Source organism: Rhinichthys klamathensis, unplaced genomic scaffold, assembly GCF_029890125.1.
Source record: "Rhinichthys klamathensis goyatoka isolate OS25496 unplaced genomic scaffold, OSU_Roscu_1.1 h1tg001337l_1, whole genome shotgun sequence".
In the NCBI taxonomy this organism is placed as follows: Eukaryota; Metazoa; Chordata; class Actinopteri; order Cypriniformes; family Leuciscidae; genus Rhinichthys; species Rhinichthys klamathensis.
This window is the reverse complement of record NW_026607428.1, coordinates 60,022-80,000: the sequence shown is the minus strand read 5'-3', so window position 1 is coordinate 80,000 and position 19,979 is coordinate 60,022. Positions and strand designations below refer to the sequence as shown.

The following is a 19,979-nucleotide window of genomic DNA, read 5'->3' as shown; positions in this document are numbered from 1 at the left end:
TTACGCCCAAAACACACCCATTACTCATTAAGAGAATAGAGACGACACTTTTAGACCAGCGCCGGGAGCGCCGACCATTTGTCCCGTCGTTAAACCAGCAACAGTTAGACGATGCGCTTAGATCGTTAGATAGGGCGACGGGTGTCAGTCTGGACGAGTGTGAGGCCAGCAGGACAGATCTCAGACCAGTCTTTGGCTCAGGGTTTGGCCTTTATTCTTCACCGGTGGGCAAACATGTTTAATTCAACGCTCTGGTCCAAAAGAAACAAATGAAATCCTGGTCTTCTCTTCCAGGTACGGTTAGACGAGCGTCTGCGTCTGCATAAGCGCTCCTCAGTCCGTCCACGTGACCACTCTCTTCTTTTCGTCTTGTCCTGCGATAGTCGACTTCTCCTCCTCACGGCTTGATCTCTCCTCTGGGAATATTACAGTAAAGGCGAGCCGGACGAGGGCCTCGGGAGGAATAGACACTCTCTGATCCGGTGGAAGTGGCATCATGTGTTGGAGGATCTTACTTTAAATAAAACAAACAAGTCAGTCGAGTCTCCTTCATTTATACAGCGCTTTAACCAATCAGAGCAGCTTTACAGAGATAACAGGAGATTACAGTAACAGATTGTTTGGGGTTTACAGCAGCTCTAGAATAAAGTTATTGTCCAGATAAAGTTAGTTTTGATTGATTCACTTCCGTCGCAAACATCATTAGTTATTAACTTGCTAACACGACACCGCTCTAACAGAAAACTTTTAATGCGTTCTGGCCGTTCATCAGTGTTTGGAGATTCAGTGCCATGGTCCCTGTTTTAGGCTTGAGAGTCTCTCCTCTGGGAATATTACAGTAAAGGCGAGCCGGACGAGGGCCTCGGGACAGATAACACACTCGCGGATCCCGGCGTTCAGCCTGTGATGAGGCATAATGTTGCTGTTTTATTTGAGCTTGCGTAGGACGATCTTACTTTAAATAAAACAAACACAGGCTTGTTAGTTATAATGGCCATTTGAAAGAAGATTCCAATGCCATGAACCCTATTTCAGGGGTCAGTCAGCACACAACGCTGTTTTTAAGAGGTAATGATCCTGATTTAGCCATTTTCCTCTGGTAGTTTCTGCTGGAAATAAGGTAACAGAGCTTGTTTTAGCTTTACAGAAGCTCTAGAATAAAGTTATAGTCCAGCTATAGTTGATTCACTTCCGACACCGTTTTTTTACTGAAAACTTTTAATGTGTTTGGCCGTTCATTTGCACAACAACAGTGTTTGGTGCTCGAGAACGCAAACTTTGAAATAGATTCCAAGGCGGAACATTTTTGAAAAAACACAGGCTTGTCAGTTATAATGAACATTTGAAAGAAGATCCTAATGCCATGAACCCATATATCAGGGGTCAACCCGAACACATGCTGTTTCTAAGAGCTAATGATCCTGATTTAGTCATTTTTCTCTGGTAGTTTCGGTGTAGCAGAAGTCAGAGCAGTGACTGGAAAACGGTCGTCTGAATGCTGTTGCTCCAGGATTAAGGAAGTGCTCTCTTCCTGACAGGAAGTGTTTACAACTCCCTGACAATCCCTTTTGACTGGGCAAGTCCAATCTTGCACCCTGAAATAGACAGGGAGCGGTTAGCGCTTAGCGGTTAGCACACCTCCTAGCATCTCCGCGCTGATCATTTACGGATCACTCCACTTCATCTGATTCTGAGCCGATGCATTGTAAAGCATGTTTTTCCCAGAATGCTCTTTGGCGCAGGTTGCTGGAAAGCCCCGTGTCGTGGGTGTGGGTGTGTCTCGTCTCGGTTCTCTCGGTTCTCTCCAGGGGTCAGCTGAGGTCATGCTGAGGTCATACTGTTTCCGCTTGTAATCAAGAGATCCTCTCGCTGACCTCACTCACTTCACGCTCGTTTTCCTGCCGTTCTCCACAACCGTTGAGCTGCAGCGAACACTAATGCAGCCAGAACAACCGAGCCAATCTCAAGAAGCATGCATTTCACCACTAAATATTTTGCATGAAAAAAATGTCGGTAACACTTTACTTTAATTATATAATGCATTATAAAGGTCTTCATATCTGTTCATAAATCATTGTAACCAAAGTTAAAATGCATTATAATATTGCAGATTTCTTGTTACATCTGAAATTAGTTGTTATAATGCATTATAAGGTGTAACAATGATTAGACAACTATTATAACTGTGGATGCAATTTTTCATGTGATAATACAATGCATTATAAGGTATAATGGTAACAGTTTACAATAAAATTCATAATTTAACATTAGTTAATGTATTAACTAACAGTGAGCAATACATTTGTTACTGTATTTATTAATCTTTGTTGATGTTAGTTAATAAAAATACAGTTCATTGTTTGTTCATGTTAGTTCACAGTGCATTAACTAATGTTAACAAATACAACCTTTGATTTTAATAACGTATTAGTAAATGTTGAAATTAATATTAACTAAGATTAATACATGTTGTAGAAGTATTGTTCAATCTTAGTTCATGTTAACTAATGAACCTTACTGTAAAGTGTTACTGGTAATTAATGCATTACAAATATTCGTATACTGCATCATATTTAAAGGTGCTAAATAAGAGTGAAGGATACACACACCATATGCTGAAATGTGTGTGTGCATTATACATATATATACACATTTCCATTTTCTTTCCCTGCGTCTGTCTCAGTTTCCCTCTAAAATTCAAACTCAAATCTGCTGGAGAGAGAAAGAGAGGTGAAAGGAAATTGGATTTTGTCAGGCGTGCCCTGCTGTTTAATCTTGAATATCTGTGCTGTATTAATAGTGCCGTAATCTTCTCGAGTCGCGTCCAGTCGGGTCTCTGGCCGAGAGAATAACGCTTCAGTTAGCTGATGTCACGGGACTGAGGAAAAGCAGAACGAAGCGCCGTCTGAATGAGAAGATCAAGAATGTGTTAAAGCTGAAATTTAAAGTAGCCATATTACAAGTCTTGATGTAGTTTCAGGCTCTACTAGAACAGGTTTTCCTGCTTCAATGTTGATTATTCTCCTCATATTCTCCATTGTTGCTTCTCATAATCAAACAGCAACATTACACACTGAAGAGAGAGGAAGATGGAAAACAGCAGAATATATCCTCTATAAATTGTGTGCAGCTTCGACTTCATGATGCTTTATTTCCCGGTGTTGCGAGCCGGAGTCGCTGTGAGGTCGAGGGTCATGGGTGTTTCTGCTTATCGTGTTGTTCTCGTGTTCACATGTTCTCGTGTTCATGTGTTGTTCTGGTGTTCTGTTGTTCTCGTGTTCTTCCCGTGTTCTTCTCGTGCTCACGTGTTGTTCTGGTGTTCTCGTGTTCTTCTCGTGTTGTTCTCGTGTTCACGCGTTGTTCTCGTGTTCTTGTATTCATGTGTTGTTCTGGTGTTCACATGTTCTTTTTGTGCTCACGTGTTCTTCTCGTGTTGTTCTCGTGTTCACGCGTTGTTCTCGTGTTCTTGTATTCATGTGTTGTTCTGGTGTTCACATGTTCTCATGTTCACATGTTGTTCTGGTGTTCACGTGTTCTTCTCGTGTTCACGTGTTGTTCTGGTGTTCACGTGTTCTTCTCGTGCTCACGTGTTGTTCTGGTGTTCACGTGTTCTTCTCGTGTTCACGTGTTCTTCTCGTGTTCACGTGTTCTTCTCGTGTTCACGTGTTGTTCTGGTGTTCACGTGTTCTTCTCGTGCTCATGTGTTCTTCTCGTGTTCACGTGTTATTCTGGTGTTCACGTGTTCTTCTTGTGCTCACGTGTTGTTCTGGTGTTCACGTGTTCTTCTCGTGTTCACGTGTTCTTCTCGTGTTCACGTGTTCTTCTGGTGTTCACGTGTTCTTCTCGTGCTCATGTGTTCTTCTCGTGCTCACGTGTTGTTCTGGTGTTCACGTGTTCTTCTCGTGTTCACGTGTTCTTCTCGTGTTCACGTGTTCTTCTCGTGTTCACGTGTTGTTCTGGTGTTCACGTGTTCTGGTGTTCACGTGTTCTTCTCGTGTTCACGTGTTGTTCTGGTGTTCACGTGTTCTTCTCGTGCTCACGTGTTCTTCTCGTGTTCACGTGTTCTTCTCGTGTTCACGTGTTCTTCTCGTGTTCACGTGTTATTCTGGTGTTCACGTGTTCTTCTCGTGCTCACGTGTTGTTCTGGTGTTCACGTGTTCTTCTCGTGCTCACGTGTTGTTCTGGTGTTCACGTGTTGTTCTGGTGTTCACGTGTTGTTCTGGTGTTCACGTGTTCTTCTCGTGTTCACGTGTTCTTCTCGTGCTCACGTGTTGTTCTGGTGTTCGCGTGTTCTTCTCGTGTTCGCGTGTTCTTCTCGTGTTCACGTGTTCTCGTGTTCACGTGTTCTTCTCGTGTTCACGTGTTCTTCTCGTGCTCACGTGTTGTTCTGGTGTTCACGTGTGCTTCTCGTGCTCACGTGTGCTTCTCGTGTTCACGTGTTGTTCTGGTGTTCACGTGTTCTTCTCGTGTTCACGTGTTGTTCTGGTGTTCATGTGTTCTTCTCGTGCTCATGTGTTGTTCTGGTGTACACGTGTTGTTCTGGTGTTCCCGGGTTCTTCTCGTGTTCACGTGTTTTTCTCGTGTTCGCGTGTTCTTCTCGTGTTCACGTGTTCTTCTCGTGTTCACGTGTTGTTGTTCTGGTGTTCACGTGTTCTTCTCGTGCTCACGTGTTGTTCTGGTGTTCACGTGTTCTTCTCGTGTTCACGTGTTGTTGTTCTGGTGTTCACGTGTTCTTCTCGTGTTCACGTGTTTTTCTTGTGTTCGCGTGTTCTTCTCGTGTTCACGTGTTGTTGTTCTGGTGTTCACGTGTTCTTCTCGTGTTCACGTGTTGTTCTGGTGTTCTCGTGTTCTTCTCGTGTTGTTCTCTTGTTGTTCTCGTGTTGTTCTCGTGTTTATGTGTTGTTCTCGTGTTCTTCTCGTGTTGTTCTCTTGTTGTTCTCGTGTTGTTCTCGTGTTCACGTGTTGTTCTCGTGTTCACGTGTTGTTCTCGTGTTCTTCTTGTGTTGTTCTCTTGTTGTTCTCGTGTTGTTCTCGTGTTCATGTGTTGTTCTGGTGTTCATGTGTTCTTGTGTTGTTCTCGTGTTGTTCTCTTGTTGTTCTCGTGTTCACGTGTTGTTCTCGTGTTCACGTGTTGTTCTCGTGTTCTTCTTGTGTTGTTCTCTTGTTGTTCTCGTGTTGTTCTCGTGTTCATGTGTTGTTCTGGTGTTCATGTGTTCTTGTGTTGTTCTCGTGTTGTTCTCTTGTTGTTCTCGTGTTGTGGCTGTGATGAATGACTCGTGGCACATGATCAATGGCTCTGTTAACAACTTCTCGAAGTGACATAAAAATCACTTTTGCTTTGCAAGCTGTGTGAAATTCGATGCACTCTTATGAAATGTGTTATATGGAGGCTTAATTTTGATTGCTAATAAATTAGATAAGCAAAACACATGGGGTGTGAAGAGAGTTACAGATGAATATTGATAAATAATACAAGCACTCTTGGGTCAATTTTCTTTATTTTATAAATAAATGCATAAATGCACATAACATGCCACAACACAACACACAACACAACACACAACATATAGGCTCCATATTCTTTGAAACAAATAATATCTAATATTTTGTTTTTGGGTTGAAATATAATTTCATCAGTGCATACAGATCCACAAATACACTATTGCATCTGATGCTAAAATAAGTGTAGAATACACAATATATTCGGAAATATGTGCACAATATCTAGTGTGTTATACTGATACTGATATCCAGAATGGAGTAATTGGCCTCCACTCGTCTCCTCTGGCCGTCGCTACAAACCCCGATCATATAATGACTCTGAAGACTCGAACGCATCAGGCCCTGGATCAGCCGAAAATGAGTTTCAGTTTTACAGTCTGTGGATTATACCTCATATCTTTTGATGTTTTTTAAATGACCCAATGCATATTATGCTACTGTATGAGTGTGTTTGGTGTCAAGAAATGTAATGCAAGCATTTTTCCTTTAATCTCTTGAGCAGCTTATAGCGCAAACACTCGTCTCGGCGTGTTCATCAAACCTGGGATGTGTTTTTCTGGTCCAGTTCAGTCTCTCTCTCTCTCTCTCTCTCTCTCTCTCTCTCTCTCTCTCTCTCTCTCTCTCTCTCTCTCTCTCTCTCTCTCTCTCTCTCTCTCTCTCTCTCTCTCTCTCTCTCTCTCTCTCTCTCTCTCTCTCTCTCTCGCTCTCTCTCCCAGTAATGTGGTGTTTGGCGCTGCAAGCAGGTTTGTGTCGGGGTCGATTGGCCCCTCAGCGGGCCCTTCTCATTAGATTTGATCGCAGCTTCACAAAGCGTTCCCGGGAAAAGCACAACAGCAGCAGAAAGGGCCCCTTTGAAACGGCCCTTAATGCAATCGTGCCGCTAAGCCTCGGGTCCGATTAGGTTATCCGGCGCTGAAATCCCTGCGGATCCACACGTAAATCATCAACTTCAGTCTCTCTCTCTCTCTCTCCCATCACTCCTGCTCTGTCAGCCTCCGGACTCGGGAACTCTGACAGCCGGGATGCTGTTATCAGGAGGAGTGTCACGCCGGAGGATTCCTGCAGGTAGAGATCGCCTCGGAGCGACAAACCAGGAGGAATCTGAACCGTGTGAGAATTACAGCTTGTGGATCCAAGTCAGATTTACTGCCCCCAGAGGATATCCTGTAACTACACTTGCTTTATTGATGGTCATTCAAAACCGTACATTATTTTCAGTACAATTGTTATAATAATAATATTGCTGAAGATGTTTTAGCAGAAACATAATATACACATTTATTTGTTTAAATTTATTATTTTCTTATTTTTTTTTATTCCATTATACCCCTTAAACTGTAGGTACTTTTTCTTTTGAATATTATATATTTTATTATAATTTTACTGTAGGTGTTTTTAGCAAAAACAATATACATTATTTCTAAAAATATGCTGCTTCATTCATTTGATTTAATTTTTATATAATAAATACATTTAATATATATTACTTTATATTGTGCTTATATATTTTATTATAATAAAACATTTATTATAATATATACTAGAATTAGAAACATCACAGCATTCCTGATCACACACACACACACACATCAGCACATGAGTCAAGCCTAACTTTAGTGTCCCTGCTGTGCTGAATGACCTTCTGCTCGTACTCAAGCTTTACTCACAGGATTCCTGATCTCAGAGCGGGAATGATCACGCAGGGCTGTTTTCCTCGGCATGTTCCCGAGAGACACACACACACACACATCAGCACATGTCAGGCAACAGATGCGGGTTCAGAGGGTGGAGGACAGTAACTTTACACATTGGTGCTATTGTTGCACTACAGTTAGTCTTACCTTTTATTAATCTTTTTAATTAATGAGAGTTCAATGTCCACAAATGCATTTTAGAAAATTCTGAGCGACCAGGGGACGGTGATTTAAAATGCTATCTGAAAAATATTTTAATATAAATGAAAAAATGTAAAACAAATATTTATCTGTTGAATAAAGCAATTAATAAGTTCCATTATATTAACTTCTCAGCTTTGTTAGTTTCATATGCATCCATCCATCCATCCATCTTCTTCCGCTTATCCGGGGCCGGGTCACGGGGGCAGCAGTCTAAGCAGAGATGCCCAGACTTCCCTCTCTCTAGACACTTCCTCCAGCTCTTCCGGGGGGACACCGAGGCGTTCCCAGGCCAGCCGGGAGACATAGTCCCTCCAGCGTGTCCTAGGTCTTCCCCGGGGTCTCCTCTCAGTGGGACGTGCCCGGAACACCTTCCCGGGAAGGCGTCCAGGAGGCATCCGGAACAGATGCCCGAGCAACCTCAGCTAACCCCTCTCGATGTGGAGGAGCAGCGGCTCTACACTGATCTCCTCCCGAGTGACCGAGCTTCTCACCCTATCTCTAAGGGATCACCCAGCCACCCTGTGGAGAAAGCTCATTTCGGCCGCCTGTATCCAGGATCTTGTCCTTTCCAAAGCTCATGACCATAGGTGAGAGTAGGAACGTAGATTGACTGGTAAATCGAGAGCTCCGCCTTGCGGCTCAGCTCCTTCTTCACCACGACAGACCGGTACATCGACCGCATTACTCCAGAAGCAGCACCGATCCGTCTGACAATCTCCCGTACTATCCTTCCCTCACTCGTGAACAAAACCCCAAGATACTTGAACTCCTCCACTTGAGGCTGGAACTCTCCACCAACCTGAAGTGGGCATTTGGAGGTTCTGATTCTCATCCCAGCCGCTTCACACTCAGCTGCAAACCGTCCCAGTGCATGCTGGAGGTCCTGGTCTGAAGGGGCCAACACGACAACAACATTCGCAAAGAGCAGAGACGAAATCGTGTGGTCTCTAAACCTGACACCCTCCGGCCCCTGGCTGCGCCTAGAAATTCTGTCCATAAAAATTATGAACAGAACCGGTGACAAAGGGCAGCCCTGCCGGAGTCCAACATGCACCAGGAACAAGTCTGACTAACTGCCTGCAATGCGAACCAAGCTCCTGCTCCGGTCGTACAGGGACCGGACATCCCTTAGCAAAGGACCCCGGACCCCACACTCCCGAAGCACCCTCCACAGGCCGCCGCGAGGGACACAGTCGAATGCCTTCTCCAAATCCACAAAGCACATGTGGATTGGTTGGGCAAACTCCCATGAACCCTCCAGCACCCTGTAGAGGGTATAGAGCTGGTCCAGTGTTCCACGGCCTGGATGAAAACCGCACTGTTCCTCCTGAATCCGAGGTTCCATTATCGGCCGTATTCTCCTCTCCAGTACCCTGGCATAGACTTTCCCAGGGAGGCTGAGAAGTGTGATCCCCCTGTAGTTGGAACACACCCTTCGGTCCCCCTTCTTAAAAAGAGGGACCACCACCCCGGTCTGCCATCCCAGAGGCACTGTCCCCGACCGCCACGCGATGCTCCAGAGGCGTGTCAGCCAAGACAGCCCCACAACATCTAGAGATACACCTTGAGGTACTCAGGGCGGATCTCATCCACCCCCGGTGCCTTGCCACCGAGGAGTTTCTTGACTACCTCTGTGACTTCAGCTAGGGTGATGGACGAGTCCACCACTGAGCCCTCGGCCTCTGCTTCCTCAATAGAAGACGTGACGGCGGGATTAAGGAGATCCTCGAAGTATTCCTTCCACCGTCCGACGACATCCCCAGTTGAGGTCAACAGCTGCCCATCTCCACTGTAAACAGCGTTGGTAGGGCACTGCTTCCCTCTCCTGAGGCGCTGGACAGTTTGCCAGAATCTCTTCGAGGCCAGCCTATAGTCCTTCTTCATGGCCTCACCGAACTCCTCCCAGGCCAGAGTTTTTGCCTGCACACCCACCCGGGCTGCAGTCCGCTTGGCCTGCCGGTACCCGTCAGCTGCCTCAGGAGTCCCACAAGCCAACCAGGCCCGATAGGACTCCTTCTTCAGCTTGACGGCATCCTTTACTTTTGGTGTCCACAACCGGGTTCGGGGATTGCCGCCTCGACAGGCACCGGAGACCTTACGGCCACAGCTCAGAGCGGCCGCTTCGACAATGGAGGTGGAGAACATGGTCCACTCGGACTCAATATCTCCAGCCTCCCTCGGGATCCGGTTGAGGCTCCGCCGGAGGTGGGAGTTGAAGATCTCTCTGACAGGAGACTCGGCCAAACGTTCCCAGCAGACCCTTACAGTACGCTTGGGTCTGCCGAGTGTCCAGCTTCCTCCCCCACCATCGGATCCAACTCACCACCAGTTGGTGATCAGTTGACAGCTCCGCCCCTCTCTTCAACCGAGTGTCCAAGACATACGGCCGTAGGTCAGATGAAACGACCACAAGGTGGTCCCCCAGTAGAATGACGGTGTCCCCAGTCGGGACACTTTCCAGCACCCCTCCCAGAGACCCCAAGAAGGCCGGGTACTCTGCACTGCCGTTTGGCCCGTAGGCACACAGGGCAGTGAGAGACCTATCCCCGACCCGTAGGTGCAGGGAAACGACCCTCTCGTTCACCGGGGTAAACTCCAACACATGGCGGCTGAGCTGGGGGGCTATAAGCAAACCCACACCAGGTGGTGGTGAGCCCATGGGAAGGCGACCCCATGTCGCTCCTTCGGGCTGAGCCCGGCCAGACCCCGTGGGGGGAGGCCCGGCCACCAGGCGGTCTCATACGAGCCCCAACCCCGGGCCTGGCTCCAGGGTCGGGCCCCGGCTGCGCCATACCGGGCGAACGTCACGGTCCTCGATTTAATTTTACTCAGAAGGGTTTTTTGAAATAAAGTGTCATATGCATTATGCAAATATGTCACTATGCATTAATCCAAGTGTTAATGTCTTTGCTGTTGACTTTTTAACATAAAAGATCTTCATTCATAGTAAAATGTGTGCTTAAGAAATTAATTCCATTGTTAACTTCTCAGCTGGGAATTTTATATGCATTATGCAAATATATTTAATGTAGAAGAAATATTTTTTCAGCCATCCATTTTGCCTTAAAATGTATTCGCAGTGTACATGTTTACATTTGCATGCCTACAATATCTGTTCATAGATATAAGTTTGCTAGAGAGTTTGAATGCGTAATTGCCGGCTTGTTCCCTCTCTCTCTCTCTCTCTCTCTCTCTCTCTCTCTCTCTCTCTCTCTCTCTCTCTCTCTCTCTCTCCTCTCTCGCTCTCTCTCTCTCTCTCTGCTGATTTGACTTGAGCGGCTGTATATCCGCTGAGTTATGGAAGGCACTGCATTAGCGCTCGGCCCTCTGTGTGTGAGGCAGATAACGCTGTGCTCGAGGTCTGTGGATGGAGATTGAGTTCAAGGCTGACCTTGACGTGTGTCAGAGCGAAACAGCCCCACTGAAACCACAACATCAACACACGCTTTTCGACTGGCTTCCCATGTGGGATCGAAAGACGGCGGAGAATCTCCTCTGTTTGATGGTTGTTTGTCCTTGCTTTATAATAAGAGCATATTTCCGGCTAGTGTCCTCTATAAAGCTCAGGCGTCACAGCGTTGTGTTCCAGGTAATATCTGAGAAAACCTTTGCTGGCGTAGCTCACTCAAGAGGACGTCTGGGGCGAGGGCAGTGACTGTAATATCGAGCGTATTGTGCAGTATTAAATGCGTATTTATACCGATTTCACATGTCACATGGTCTGCTGTCCACCGGTCACATGATCTGCTGTCCACCGGTCACATGATCTGCCGTCCACCGGTCACATGATCTGCCGTCCACCGGTCACATGATCTGCCGTCCACCGGTCACATGATCTGCCGTCCACCGGTCACATGATCTGCCGTCCACCGGTCACATGATCTGCCGTCCACCGGTCACATGACGTCTCTTCTCCGAAATAAACATTATTTTTACAACAATTATTTAGCTTTTATTTCTATTTTATTTAGTTCTATGTAAAGCTCTTAATATTTGGCAGCCAGATTAAATAATGTTAAAGGTTTTGTTGTAAATATCACTTCTGTTTCGTTCATCACATTGGCAATGGAAAGTCAAGACTCAAGTATCACTCATAGAAGAAAACTACAGGTTCTATATGGAATCTCACAGGGTTCCGTTAGTCGATTCATACAGAGAACCTTTCAGGGGCTCCATCATGACATCTTTTTATTATTTTTTATTAAGCAAACAATGCAAAACAGACAATGCAAAACAGTAAGCAAGATCATTTTGGATTCAGTTAATCCATTTTGTTTTAATTTATTTTTGATTCAGTTAAAATTTATGAATTAAACAGCTTGATAACATACTATAAAAATAAGTAAATACCCTGTTAAACATGAAAGTATGAAACGTTTCTCCTTATTAGAACCTTATTGGCATGAAGGGTTCTTTAAAACAGAGGCAAGAACTCTAGGGTTCTAGATAGAATCCCATTGAATCTTTCTGAGTTGGCAGTGCACAGAGTACATGCAGAAATGGGAAAGCATGTTATGACAGTGTGTACTTCAGGCCCCGTGACCCCATAAGGCACTGCGTCTGTGTCGGGTTCTCTGACGCGCCTCTGCTTTTAGCCTCAGTCAGTGTTTGGTGTGGTTTGGGCTCACTTCGGCCTCTGTAAACACTGGGTCTGACGAGCGGAGTGAACATGGCCGTCTCAGACTGAAAACAGCTCTGACGCAGAAATGAATTGTAGTGCTGTTGTTTCTAAAATCTATCATTGTGCCATTAAAGTTTTAGATTAACGGTGATGTTTTGCAGGACTTTATCTGCGGTAGGAGAGCAAGGTTGATGCTGAAGCTGGATCTCGGTCCCACAGCACACAGAGGAACAGCCTGTAATTACGCGAGAGATGATGATATGTGTTCCTGCGCTGCCACAGCCCCCTCATACCTTAAACTTAGAAAAATGCTGGGTTTCCAGCAAACTTGCTTTTAAAATCCTAATTGTGGGTTTTAGGTTATGTAGATTTTTTTTTTCTTCTTCTCTATGTTTGATGTTAAAATACTTCTTCCTTTCCCACTTTTCTGTGAAGAAGCAGTAATAAGTAAGCCATTTGTAGGCCGACTTTTGGGAGTCATTATAAACACTCTGGGTGTGTGGAGCTTTGTTTGCTTGACCGTCTGGTTTGAGTGGTTGCATCATTGTTTTTGAGAAAGTTGTTTGAAAATCATTATTTGTTCAGTTCGTGATAGTGGTGTATTTGTTTTGTAATTGTGTGTGTACGACTCTATTCTGTTTTCAATCTGTTTCAATCTGGACCAAATCTCGTTAATTTCATATTTTCCTGCTTTCTCTTTACTCTTTCTTTTAATTCATTATTATACTTAAATTATTATAAACGTTTTTTTCTTTAATTATAAATGTTTTATTTAAGTTGTTTTTCATCTAGAAGAAGATATGTTGTATATAATGTAGGGATGCAGGATATATATCGGTCACTATATCGATATCGTTCGATATACAGTATGTTCATTTTTAATGTTATCGTTATCGGCCTGGTAAGAAAATGTGGACGATATTTTAAAGCCGATAAATAATGTATTATTTCTTACAGCTGAGACACTTCAGATGCACACTGGTCATTGTGATGGTTTTGAATTGCATGAAAAAAGTTAAATAAGGTTCAGTGCAGCTCAAGTCTGTCATATCGGATACATAAAAATATAACGAGAACATCATTATAATTGTGTGCTTGGGTCATGGCTGTTTTTGGGGAACACTTTTGTTTTGTAATCAGGCTCTCAAAAATTATATTTATATATATATATATAAGATTTAGATTTATCAGCCAATATATTGGTCATCAGCTTTCAAATATAAAGTTATATCGGTTATCTGTATCGGCCAAATTATTCATATTGGTGCATCCCTAATATAATGTGTGGATGATTATTCCAGAATTGGGGATTTTAATAGTGTCTGAGGTACAGACAGTGGCATTGATGTACGCGAGACAGGTCTCGGTCTCGGACTAAGAGGACCACAACTACGGGAATATCACTAAATTTCCAGTGCATTGCCTGATTTATTTAACATTATTAATGTGGTTGGATGTAAGACTTCCTGCTTCAAATGCAATCAATGTGCAACTTAAGTTTATGCAACTTCTAATATATATTTTTTTGTTACTGTATTGCCGGGTCAGAATTTAATACGGATTTATGTCACAAATGCTATACAAATGCACACAAAAATGTAAGGTATGATTGCAAAAAAAGTCCTTGTATGAGATCTTCTCAGGTCTCGCCCTGCCTTGGTCTTCTTGTCTTGGTCTTTACATAATCTGGTCTTGGTCTTGGTTTAGACTAACAGACAGAGAACATTTTACTTGAAATCTCAGAGGCATGTACAAATCAGCAATATATTGTGGTGGTAAGCCATGTAAAGGCATAAAAACAAACTGTAGCACCTTGAACTCAATTGCGTACTGGAACGGAAGCCAATGGAGAAAAGCCAGGGCTTGTGTAATATTATCCTCATTGCTGTTGTCTGTCAGAAGAGTGGCAGCTGCATTCTGGAGAGTTTCAGGCAGGGCAGATGGTGCTGAGAGAGTTACAGTTGTGAAGGACAAGGAAAGAGCAAGTATATTATGCTATTTTTACATGGCGAGATGCATTAATCAAAATGGAAGATGATCAATTGCAGATCTCATTGATTGACTTAGTAGGGCCAGATATAATGCATTCCCTCTTATCATCATCTCCCCAACCAATATTTAACCTCTTCCATGCTGTAATAGTGTAGAGTAGAGGATAATACTGTATACGTTTACCTGGTTTGAGTAGTTTACATCTGAGTCATTAGCATGGAGTTGATTTTAAAAATAAAAAAAGGGCTGCACGATATTGGAAAAAACTGACATTGCAATATTTAGTTTTTCTGCGATATATATTGTGATATGAAAACAATTTCACCAGATGACTTGAATAGCTCTATTTGTAAATAATTAATCATTCTAGAATGATTGGAGTGATTTTGTAGGGGAGTTAATCTGCATAGAAAATAATAAACAAATTACAAGCATTGATAAATACAAGAGAATAAAGATACAAATGAAATAAACAGTGCATTGTGTTTTTCTAACAGCATTCTGGTATAGAAATTGAATAACCAAATGTAAAATACACTGCATAGTCTTCACTGTATACATTAAATATAATTCTTTTTTGTTAAAGCTACACAAGTGATTTTCTCTTTGTATTTTGTTATTTGAATAACATTAATGACACAGGTTTATTCGGCTGCCGTCACTTTAAGACCGAATGCACTGATCCAATATACTGATACGCATCATAGTTGTTTACGTTCACTTAAGACATAAGCGACTGTGTTTACCAGGATTCTCACCGAGACGGACATTTTGACATAATTGTGCATGTATGCGTCCATACAAGCACAAATAGACATGAAAAGGGGCGCTCTGTATTGTGGAGTAAACTGTGTGCGTTTACATGGCTTTTTAAAAATGGCGGGTGCATGTGTTTGATCAATCAACGTATACTTACCTCACTGATAGTTCCTTGTGCTGGGTTATACCCTACTGTGAAGTAGGAGCTAATTTAGTTCCACCAAAAGGTGTTCCTAGAACTACATTCGTCCCCAGTTACTGTGGTGCCAACATGCCAAAAAGTGTGTTCTTCTGCCATTGCCTCTGGGAACTATGAAAAGGTTGTGAAAGCCTCTAAAGAGAGCTGAATTAAGTTTTCTTTCTCGTCTTCTTGCACTTGGATGTTTAAACTAATAGATCCTAAAACACATATGCAAATAATAAACTTTCAGTCTATATGACGGTTAAACTGTGCAATTAATCCGTGAATCACATGCGTTCTGAACAGTGCGCCCTGGTCCATACGGATCAACTACGATCCCTATACTTGACATCGCACATCCCGTGACGCGACTATCACGGATGCGCACATCACGATATCGATGCTAAAACGATATATCGTCCAGCCCTAACAAACATAACACGCATGCATAACACTGTAGGACCCAGAACGGAGCCCTGTGGGATACCACAGTTAAAGTCGCTGGAGAGGAAGACACGTTTTCAAAACCTACAGAAAAGGTTCTGTCCTCCTTCAGGATTTGGTTGCCTTAAGCAAAGCAGACCCTTTGCTATAGTAGTTTCTAACGTATCCAATAAACATGAATCAAAAAGTTGTGACTAGGACATTGTGGTTTCCTTTCTGTGTGTGGCTGAGGTCTATTTGTAGTTCTCAAATTATGGTAATGCGCTTGTCTTTCTTTTAACCACAAGCCATAGAGAACAATTACAGAGATTCATTTCCAAAACACACACTGACCTTCTACAAAGAATGTTAAAAATGCGAGATGAATGGCATTTGTTTTATTTATTTGTGTAGATTGCGTACAGAGTGAACCGGCTTCTGCTGAATTTGTTTTGTTCCAAACTGTCTCATACGGTGGATGTTTTGCTCCAAAGGAATATAGAGATTTGTCCAAACTCAAAGTCCAAACCTCTGCCAAGGACCAGCGCAGCAGACGCACAATCACTGAACTCTTCCCTCTTGCCATGGGCAAAATCACCAGCATTTTTAGATGTCTCCTCTGTTGCATTTTTTCATCTTTATTGCTTTTGGCTTGCTTAGTTGGGGACATTTAATTTAATATTCAACAATATTATTGATCTGCCTGCATTGGCACCATTATATGAGAACTGAGCTGAACGATGACATCACGGTTTTCTCCAGAGCGGCTATATATATATAATATATCAATTAACTAAATTAATAACTTTTTTATAACAAAAATGAAATATCACTGAACTTAAGCTGGACTGTGACGCTATTTTCTTCATGAAACAAATATTTTCCTGTTATCTCTGTAAAGCTGCTTTGAAACACTGTATTGTAAAAAGCGCTGTATTAATAAATGAGACTTGACTCGACTTGATAGTGTTGCCATTATACTGAATTGAATAACTCATTCATTTTTTTTATAAGTAATGAACAACTTTGTAAAAGGATATTATATCACAGTTTCCTGAACACGAGTTGGCATTAACATTGCAGAATGCAGTGTGTGATTGAATGGATTGCATCTGTGTACGGTTGGTAGTTTACGCTCCATTGGATGAATGGTATTCCAGCAAAACACTTCCTAGTACAGAAGCTTATTGTTTTGTCACATCCTCACTTGAAATGGTGTGTTTTGTAGCACTGATTGATTCATTGATTACAGCTTTGTGATGGCAGGAGACTAAATTCCAGTATGACAAACAGTCTAGGGCTGAAGAATGAATCTCAGAGCGTTGGTCATGTGCATCTAATTATCATGCGTGTGAAATGCCCTTTACAATAAGAGCAGGCCTGCAATTAAACATGTCTGCGCGCCAAAGCCTGTATTTGTGCAATGTTGTGTGAACAGAGAGAAACAGTTTATACTTCTTTTCTGTTGATTCTCTTTGTCTCTCTCAGTGTCAGACGGCACACCCACAATCCCTTCACTGACTGCCTCATACATACTGCGAATGAATATGACATGGATTATACCACAATAATAGGCCAATGTGAAGGCATTGTGGAAGGTAGATGATGTTGCATTCAACTGGTGGAGTAGTTTGACAACTATTAGCATCAATATGATGAAAAGAAAAGTTGTGTTTACGAGAAAACTGAGGCCAAAGGACACACATGAAGTGAAAATAAAAAGGACCTAGAACTGAGCCCTGTGGGACACCATAGTTTAAAGTTGCTTGAGAGGTAGACAAACTCCCAATACAGACGGAAAAGTTTGTCCTACAAATAGGACGAATAGGACTAGAAGCAAAGCAGACCCTATGTTATGGCAGTTTCTAACTTATACAACATATCATCTAGCAAGCATGAATCAAATTTGTGACGAGAACATTGAATGAATCTCAGATATTCATTCATAACCCTTAGAATTTAAAATTAGAATTGTACAATTTATCTTTGTTTTTCTGTGTTATATTTGTGATTACATGGATATGTTTTACTTCTAGAAGCAAGGAATTGTAAATTAGAATTATTAAATTAGAGTGGCTCTCTGCCAACAGGCTACACAAGACGAGTCTTTGAGAGTATTTGTGTGTGAAATCATAATCGCGTGTGACTTAAGAAGAGTGTTCGAGCTCCTTCTGTGCCGTTCTCCACAGCCTCCATCTACATGAATCCTTCGAGTCTTTACCCTGCAGAGAGGAGAACAGTGGGATAGAAATAAATTAATGAAAGTGAGCGAAATAGACTTTGTTCTCATGTTCTGATTCTCTTCTCGCAGGGTAACCGATACTCACTCGCACGTCTGAAGAAAAGACCTGAGAGAGCTACAGTATCTGTTTACAGTAACTGTCTTCAACACTGATAATAATCATAAATGTTTCTTGAGCATCAGATCATCATATTAGAGTGATTTCTGAAGGATCATGTGACACTGAAGACTGGAGTAATGATGCTGAGAATTCAGCTTTGATCACAGGAATAAATTACACTTTACTATACATTCACATAGAGAACAGCTATTAATAATAATTCACACATTTTACTGTATTTTTAATTAAATAAATGCAGCCTTGGTGAGCAGAAAAAACATTCAAAACAATCAGCCAATAATGTAATCAGTCTGATTTAAAGATTTTAAGTGATAGACAGCCCTAATTTAAATGCAGTTTCATGTTTTTGATCTTCCTCAGCTCATCATCCTCGAGGACTATGCCGACCCGTTTGACGCAGCGGATCAGGCCGGCGGATCCCAGACGGTCTCCGAGAAGCCAGCGGAGAACGACGGGTACATGGAGCCGTACGAAGCCCAGAAGATGATGGCTGGTAAGAGAATGGTGTTTTCATGCGTTTTATGTTCATGTATTCATGCGTTCATGTATTGCGCGGCTTGATCGTGAACTGTAAAGTGGCTTCTGGGAGAATATAACGAAGCATTATAATGCATCTGGGCCTGATTAAAGTGTGTGCACTAGACTCATGGGCTCTCGCTTCATTTACGCTCGGTAATCCATCACAAGTCACACTCTTGCTGTTAAACAAGGCTTCCACTTAGCTTGGAAATGTGCTGTCTAATTTCCTCTTTTTGTTTTAATGCTGTAAACAGAAAAACAACAATCAATTATATCATGCAGATTGCGATGTGTTGCTTTATTTGGTGTGAAACAGCTGCTCGTGCTTCTGTTCAGATGAAATACATGTTTCTGTGTCAGCCATTATCCCTGCATGCCCGAGTAGTGCTCAAGGAGATCATCTCTGTGTGAATGAAGACGCAGCCGTATCTGGAGTCCAGTGTGCAACATCAGTCACACATCTGCTCTCGTGTTCACGCTCAAGGGCACAACAGTAATGCCGAGTTCACACACTGCACGACTATCCGGTGTGACACTCAGTTTCTGCTGTGTTCACACTGATCGATGAACAGGTTTCACACCGCATGACTTTACCAAAGAAAGAATCGCCACAACTTCTGTCTGGTGCGCAAACTACATTTCACAACCAAACACACGCGAGAAGTGAATAAGAAATAACGCAAGATCACACGTGAAATTGTTATTAAAAATGATAGCCTGCGAAAAGCTTGCGATCCAAATTGTCTGATTGGCGGATTTGCAGCGAAAAGGAGGAAAACAAACAGATTCTGCAGGAGGGAATGGTTGGGGAGACGAGAGCCAGGATTGTGTTTCTGCAAAGAGAGTTGTGGGTTAATTAGGGGTGTCACAAGCTAAGCTTTATGACCGAAAAGGAATTACATGGACTTGACACACATGCACACATCACTACCTGATTATGCCGGCATTTACCATCTTTTAAATCAGAATGGTGTTGTGTAATTGTTTTCCCTATTTGAAATGAGTCTGATATATGTATATACACTCACCGGCCACTTTATTAGGTACACCTGTCCAACTGCTCGTTAACACTTAATTTCTAAGCAGCCAATCACATGGCGGCAACACATGGCGGCATTTAGGCATGTAGACATGGTCAAGACAATCTCCTGCATTTCAAACCGAGCATCAGTATGGGGAAGAAAGGTGATTTGAGTGACTTTGAACGTGGCATGATTGTTGGTGCCAGAAGGGCTGGTCTGAGTATTTCAGAAACTGCTAATCTACTGGGATTTTCACGCACAACCATCTCTAGGGTTTACAGAGAATGGTCCGAAAAAGAAAAAACATCCAGTGAGCGGCAGTTCTGTGGGCGGAAATGCCTTGTTGATGCCAGAGGTCAGAGGAGAATGGCCAGACTGGTTCGAGCTGATAGAAGGGCAACAGTGACTGAAATAACCACTCGTTACAACCGAGGTATGCAGCAAAGCATTTGTGAAGCCACAACACGCACAACCTTGAGGGGGATGGGCTACAACAGCAGAAGACTCCACCGGGTACCACTCATCTCCACTACAAATAGGAAAAAGAGGCTACAATTTGCAAGAGCTCACCAAAATTGAACAGTTGAAGACTGGAGAAATGTTGCCTGGTCTGATGAGTCTCGATTTCTGTTGAGACATTCAGATGGTAGAGTCAGAATTTGGCGTAAACAGAATGAGAACATGGAACCATCATGCCTT

General features: G+C 42.9%; 1 protein-coding gene across 1 annotated transcript in view; it reads left to right on the top strand.

The window, feature by feature from the left end:
• zgc:158464 (uncharacterized protein LOC791139 homolog) overlaps positions 1-18,669 on the top strand; it is a 26,426-nt gene extending 7,757 nt beyond the window's left edge. The window contains 2 exon segments of the mRNA XM_056245086.1: positions 18,100-18,232; positions 18,575-18,669. Of these exon segments, the coding sequence (XP_056101061.1) occupies positions 18,100-18,232; positions 18,575-18,669 (228 nt within the window).
• Positions 18,670-19,979: the final 1,310 nt, after the last annotated feature.